Raw genomic sequence first — 7,104 nt, 5'->3', positions numbered from 1 at the left:
TTGGTTGTAAGGTTCAGGAGGGTGAGGATGGCTATAAACAGGTCTATTTGGAGGAGGAAATCTTGGGTTATATGGAGGGCGATGTCGGTTTTGGGGTGGATTTGGTTGAGAAATTTGAAAAGGAGCTACAGGTGGGTTAGGATAGCTTGGGCGAGGTCGTGAGTGGTGGATATTGGTGGTATATACATGGTGCGGGTTTGAATAATAAGGGTAATGTGGTTGGTAGGTTGGATTGGGTTGGTATCGGGGTTTGGGTGAAGGGTTCTGGTTCCAGATAAAAGTTGCATCCCCCTCTTTCTTTTTAAACTGCGGCTTCTTTCCACTGCTCCCCTGCCCTTGCAAAGCTTCTACTTGTGATTTTAGGGCAGAGACGTTGACAATTTTTCCGGCTCTCACAAAATCATCATACTCTTCGAGCTTATTCACAATCGCAGCAAATGTACACCCAGTCATACGGAAGATTTCTTCAAAGTATGGAGGATCATGCGTGTGACTCCCCGAAAAAAAAAGAGTTTGAGAACCCGGAAAATTTTCTAATTTTCTAGGGTTTATTTTATTTAATCGCCCGCCTTTTCTATATTTTTTTGATTAGAAAAATTCCCCAGATAAAGTTTATGAGCAAATATAGTTTTCAAATGATTTTTCTAGTATCGGTTAGTTTTTGAGAAATTAAAAGCGTATTTTGGACGTGGGACCCGCTAGTGCGGTAAACGCAATATATTTTTGACAACTTGTAGGAATTTTGTATTAAGTGATATATTTTACAATGTGTTAAGATATTTTTATTGGAGAGACAAAAAGATAAGTTTTAAACCTAAAGGTGACAAGTGTCACTTTCTTACTCAAGGGTGGACTTTGACCATTTTACTACCTTTACTAATTGATTAAAAACTTGACCCAAAATTCATCTTCTTCATAAGCTCCTTGGCCGAACCTCTTGGAGACAAAAAGAGAGAAAAGCTTCCAATTTCTTCCTTCTATTTCTTGCCCAATCTCACAAACCAACCGTTAAAATCGTGATTTGCTCCATAAAAACCTTTCTCTTGGTGGTATTAAGGTGTGTGGTGAAGTGGTTTGAGAAGCAAAGGTGCTAAGTTGGGTCTTTCCTTGGGTTTGCATGGTAAGTGACTAAGGAAGCTTTCCTTTGATCTTGATAATGTTCAATTAGTTATTGGTGGTGGTTGAATAAGTAATTTTATGGATGATTTCATGATTTTGGTTGAAATTAGTGAAGTTTTATATTTAATTAGGATTTTTCTATTCTCATATGATTGTTATTATGTGGTTATGTATGATGATTGGAAATGATAGTTGAGGAAGCTAGAAGGTGGAAAAAGTGGACAATTGCAATCAATTTCTGTTTTGGAAGAAATTCTGGAAAATTAGGGTTCTTGGTTCTTCATTCTGTCAGAAATTTTAGGTCCTAGATATAGGCCGAATTAGCCTTAGCTCAAAACATGAAAGTTGTAGGTATTGATGTTTTAAAGGTGCCTGTAAAATTTCAGGTCAATTGGAGTAGTGTAGAATGAGATAAGCCGAAATTACTATTGCTCTTCTGGGTTCATCAGGATGTTAGAACTGCGTCTGAAATGGGTTGTTTTGACTGGAATTGTTTTGGATTTGGGTGTTGAGGTCTTCTGATGAAATGTATCTTGATGTCCTAGCTACCATATGCCTTTGTAATTTCTGCATTTGGACCTGTTTAGACTGAGTTGTACTGATTACAGAATAGTGTAATTTGTAAACCTGCAATTACGGTTCTGGTTTGTTATTTGGCATATTTGACTTAGTTGTGCTGGAATTTGGACTGAGTGACCTTCTGAAATATTGTATCCCTATCTCTTAGCTTCGAAACAGTGTATCTTGCACCTTCATCCGACAATCGTAACGCCTTTGGTACCATTACCGCAAAATGACGTCAAAACTGTTTTTCTGGTTTTGAGCTTAACTTTCATTTCCAAACTTTTCCCTAGCTTGACTTGTACTAGTACTACTTGGAGCTTGCTGAATGGCTATTGGATGAGCTTGTTGTTGTGTGTGTACCTTTGGGTTGGAATGAGGAAAATAATGAAGCCGTGATGGCTGGAAAAGTTAGTAAATTCAGGGGAAGTGCTGTCCGAACTTTGAAGGGATTTGTTTGCATTGGGTTTGTGATCTAAGGCTTGGATTTGAGCAAGGCAATATTATATGATGGATGATTTCTGAGCCATGGAGGTGAGTGACCCTAAACTATTTCCAAAGTACTTGTGAAACGTTTCTTGCATTATTTACTTTTGAACTGTTTCCAAAGTTACTTTTGAACTGTTTTCTTGCATATCATGCGTGCTTATATGAGAGTGTTCCTTATTTACTATATTTTCTTGACTTCATGACTTGTATTATTGATTGATGACGTGTTAAGTGCTTTGAATGATTTTCAAAACGAGCTTTCTAGGCGAGTGTGTACTTTATCGCACTCGACCTAAATAACTGTGCAATTTTCAAGGACTTAATTATTGAAATGCTAGTTGCGTATGATGTAAGCCTTTTGGGCTGAACTGGCCATTGCCCCTTGTTACCGGTCGTCTTGAGCCAGAAATGGACTCGGTCGGGCGATTAGGGACCTGGGTGAACGTTTGGTATACTCGAGTATTACCTTTGTAGGTTGGTGGAGGTTGGTGGAAAAATGATGCAATTTCAAATGAAAAAAAAAAAGGGAAATGTCAGGAGAACGAGCGCGCGCGGGAACATTGGGCTCCTTGTGAGCCCATATCCTTTTAATGAATGTGTTCTTATTGCTTTCCATGCTAAATGTTTCTTGAATTATTGATACTCCGTATTTAATGTATTGGAAATGTTGTAATTGTTTCTGGAATTATCATTTGATTTATGACATCATTGAAATGAACTATTGTGAAACCGATTTGATTACTGATTTTAATGGTTACTCGCTGAGCTTCTAGCTCACCCCAAAAATATTTTATTCCCCTCCACAGGGCTCAAGGCGAAGGAAGGACTTGTTGTGCTTATTCACGTGAATAGATGGCCTATACTTTGTACAATTTGGATTTGGAGTCATTTTATGTATAGTTGGGAATTGTTTCCGCTGGATTTGTGACATGTAATTATTGGAGACTTGGATGTATATTTGTGGACCATGTGATGTATATTTGAGGTTTATTCTTGTAATTCATTTGAGGACTTTAGTGAACAACTGAGTCCCGGCGAGAGCCGGGCAGGCGGCCCGCCGATACCCTTGGGTTCGCCCTTGGGAGAAGTGGGGTCGTCACAATGCGCCTTTATGAAAGTGCGAATAATTTCATCTTCGGTCATCGGAGGCTCAACCTTGGCAGCTATCTTTCTCCATCTTTTGGCGTATGTCTTATGATCTTCAGATGGTCGCCTCTTAGTGCCTTCCAAAGTAGTTCTGGTCGGTGCTAGCTCACAGTTATACTCATATTGTCTGATGAAGGCGTTGGATAGATCAAACCAAGTCTTCACCTCCTCTGGCTTTAAGTTTGAATACCAATTGAGGGCGTCTCCTTCTAGACTCTCTGGAAACAACCTTAATGGCAAGTTTTCGTCATCCACCGGTTTGCCCAACTTGTTGGCAAACAAACGCAAGTGTGTCTTAGGATTGCCCGTACCATCATATTTATTGAACTTCGGGGTCTTGAATCCCACGGGCAGCTGTACATTTGGAAACAGGCACAGATCATCGTAGTCTAACACCCCTTGTTTGCTTAAACCTTGGCTTTTCCGGATGAACTCATCGAAACGATCCAACCGCTTGAGTAACTTCATATCAACCGGGGCAGATGACTCTCCCATTTCTGGCTTGGTTTGAACAGTGTACTCCGGCACAACAGGCTCGGCAGTAGTCTGATAAAAAGCTTGTGGATCCGGAGGCATATTTGGACCACCTTGACCACCTTGAGGCTGAAATCCTTGCCCATAGGGAGGATAGAACGGAGGATTTTGAGTGTAAGTATACTGCGGGTTGAAAACTCCCTCAAAAGTGGTTTGAATTGGAGGAATGACAAATGGTTCAGATTCCGGTTGTCTGACGGGCGGAGGTTCGGGCTGCACTCCGCTACTAATGAGCTCGTCGATCAACTTCTTTTGGGCGGCCATTTCAGATGCCATTTCCCCAAATTTGGTGAGTAATTCGGTCAACTGAACCCCGGGACTTGTGGCTTCCGGCTGGGTAGTTGCAGCGGTCTTATCAGACGATTCTGGCTGAGTACTCATGTCTACACGATTCCTTTGGACTCGAATACGGGATCGCGTTATGATAGGGTTTCGACGAGAAGCTATGTTTAAATATTACCTGAAAATATGAAATGGCGTGCTTTTAGATTTAGCCCTGGCTTAGCTTTTAAACAAAAATAAAACAAAGGAAAAGAAAAAGACAAGAGTTAGTAGATGTTCTAAAAATTCGGATGCATGTCCTATCAGGGGGGCCCTTTTTGTGCCAAGGGTAGGCCTAGCATGATGCAAGCCTTCGGGGAAAAATCCCATTTCCAAACCTGTAAGTGAATTTAGAACTTTGAAATGGAAAGCTTCTCATAAAATGTGGAAAAGTTCAATCTTCCTTTACAACCTCGTCAATGGTCTTAGTAACCATGTTTACAAAATCCCTATGTCTCAAGAGACTTGTACTTTGTGACTCTTTAGAGCTCCCAAAACTGAGCTTACGCGCGCCTTCCCTAATTCTATCAAGGGCGTCTATGGCTTCCTCTAGTTTCTCGTTCTTCTTCTTTTCCCTCCTCAACTGCACTTGGGTATCTTCTAGAACTTTGTTGGCCATTATAAGCTGGGCTTGAGATTCCTCTAATTCTTTCCTTAGCTTCTCCATTTGTTCTTCGGGACTGGCTGATGCTAATTGTTGCCTTGCCCTATCATGTTCCACCCTTTGTCTGATCCATTCATTGTACCTAGGCATAACTGCAGGTGCCACCTTGTTTACCAATTCCAACTGCAAATTCTCAAGACCTTGCAAATTTCCCCAAGCCTCTAATACCATGCTTCGACTCTCGGTCATCGTACTTAGTCTGAGATCTTCAACCCCTTGTACCATAGGAATGCTTTGCGGGTATCCAAACTGTCTCATAACCCTTTGTGAAATATAGGCGACTAGACCATTAACTCCAGCTAGAGGGATGAAGTCATGTTGAGTGGTCCTAAAAGCTGGGTCCCTAACCTTGGTCCAATCTAGAACCCACTGTATCTTTTCTGGTGTCAAGTTGTTGAACTCCTCAATAAACTGGCTTGACGACATCACGCGGTAGTAGCGGCTGACTCTCTCTTGATGCGAATCAATCCAATTCTCAACTGGGAGACAAGGACCCAAAGGGTTAAGTGATCTCTTCACCAAATGTTCCATGATCCACATTTGAAGTACCAAATTTGAAGCGTAGAAGAAACCCCCTTTCCTTTGGCAATTGGTAAAGGCTGAGAAGATGTCCGCTATGACAACGGGTATCAAAGTTGGTGTTGTTCCACGAATTCCTAGAAAAAGACTTTGAATCATGTTGATTGTTGCAAATGTCACCTTTCCATGCCTTTGAGGGAATAGCAATAAGTTAATCAAAACCAAACCAAAAGCTTGCACACGCTTCTCTTCCCATTGCCCCCTTGTTATAAAGAAATCGATCTGATGGCGCTCAAAGGACTCCTTTTCCCCAAATCGGTCATATAAAAACCTCAGTGGACAAGATCTAGGGTCGGGGTGTTGATCTAAGCTATTGTTCCTCAATCCCAGAAATCTGCAAAACTGCTCTTTCGTTCCTCTGCTCGGGTATATCATAGGACTGCCTTTTCCCGGTACTTGCAACAATCCCTCTAACTCTTCTAGGGTTGGGGTGAGTTCGCACATTCCAAACCGAAAAACTGAGGCATCCGGATCCCAATAATTGATCAATGCTTGGATAGCAATTACGTTGGGTATTATGTCAACAAGGCTTGGTAGATGCCCCACATATTGGAATAGCCCCCCAATCTCATAAGATAGGTTATTCTTCCACTGATTCAGCTCTCGGGGGACTTGGTTGAGCATTCGACACTGCATCATCTGGATGGAGAATTCACTTGGATACCGTTACCTTGGGATTTTACCCCTTAGGTTATTTTGCAAAAAGGGTAAACGTGCAGATCCCAAAAATAGGGTTAAATACCCATGGGATTATAGGGTTGGCTTAGCCCTAAAATGGAATTGCCTAAATGGCGTTCCTTCTAAGGTTTAATGCATGATGCCATTTATTAAAGCGATGTAAATATGTGACAAATATGGCCTAAAGGACATAAATAATGCATCGGGGGGAAAAGGTCTAAAATGAAATGTACTTATTGAAAATTAAGTGTAATGACTGAAATTTAAACATGTGAGTTATCTAGTGGGTAAGTCACTAAAAGAGTGCCAAAGTGGCCTCTTATTGCTAAGGCACATGAATGCAGGCCAAGAAAACAATGAAATGGTTAGTGCAGTTGATAGTACACATAACATATTGGGAGCAATTAAGAAAAGAAATACAATAAAAGCAAGTAAAAGGGGTGGAACCCCTTCCCTCGTGCCTAATGTGCTTCAAAAAAGGTGAGGCTGACTCTAACCTAGGAAAGCTCTACATGGATGCATGAGGCTGGGGTTCATTAATGCAACTAGACTCGATAAGGTTTAAAAGGTCCCGAAGCCTTCAGACCTAAGGGAATGGGTCATTAATCCCAAGACCCTCGGTCGGTGGCTCGAGCGGTCCCCTAGGTACTGCTATGGGCGCAGAGCACACCATCCACATACCTAGAGAAACCATTCCTAGTCCTACAAGGCGGTGTGGGAAAGAGCGCACGAAAAAAATAAAATAAAATGGGATAACAGTAAATAAACGTGCACGTATGAAGTGTTCCCTATTTTGAGGGAAAGGGTTGAGAACCAACGCGAGGCTCAAAAGGTGACACACACCCCCCCCCAAATGCAATGCAAAGCGCGAGATAAAACAAGTACAACATACATCCAAACAACCAATCATACATACGTGAGTGAGGGAATAGTTTGATAAGCGCGCGAGGCAAAAAGTCCTAAAATGGAAAATGCAACCCTAATATCCAAATGCTATGCATAAAAAGGGTAGA

The 7,104-nt window shown here is 41.5% G+C and overlaps 1 protein-coding gene across 1 annotated transcript; it reads right to left on the bottom strand.

Moving 5' to 3' along the window:
- Positions 1–3,324: 3,324 nt before the first annotated feature.
- Positions 3,325–3,891, bottom strand: LOC113754763 (the record flags this gene model as incomplete). Its single annotated transcript, XM_027299028.1, has 1 exon — positions 3,325–3,891. A coding segment is annotated over exon 1 (567 nt), but the record flags the coding sequence as incomplete, so codon positions are not given.
- Positions 3,892–7,104: the final 3,213 nt, after the last annotated feature.

This window comes from Coffea eugenioides, unplaced genomic scaffold, assembly GCF_003713205.1.
Source record: "Coffea eugenioides isolate CCC68of unplaced genomic scaffold, Ceug_1.0 ScVebR1_1014;HRSCAF=1797, whole genome shotgun sequence".
NCBI classification, from domain to species: domain Eukaryota; kingdom Viridiplantae; phylum Streptophyta; class Magnoliopsida; order Gentianales; family Rubiaceae; genus Coffea; species Coffea eugenioides.
This window is presented reverse-complemented; position numbering and strand designations above follow the sequence as displayed.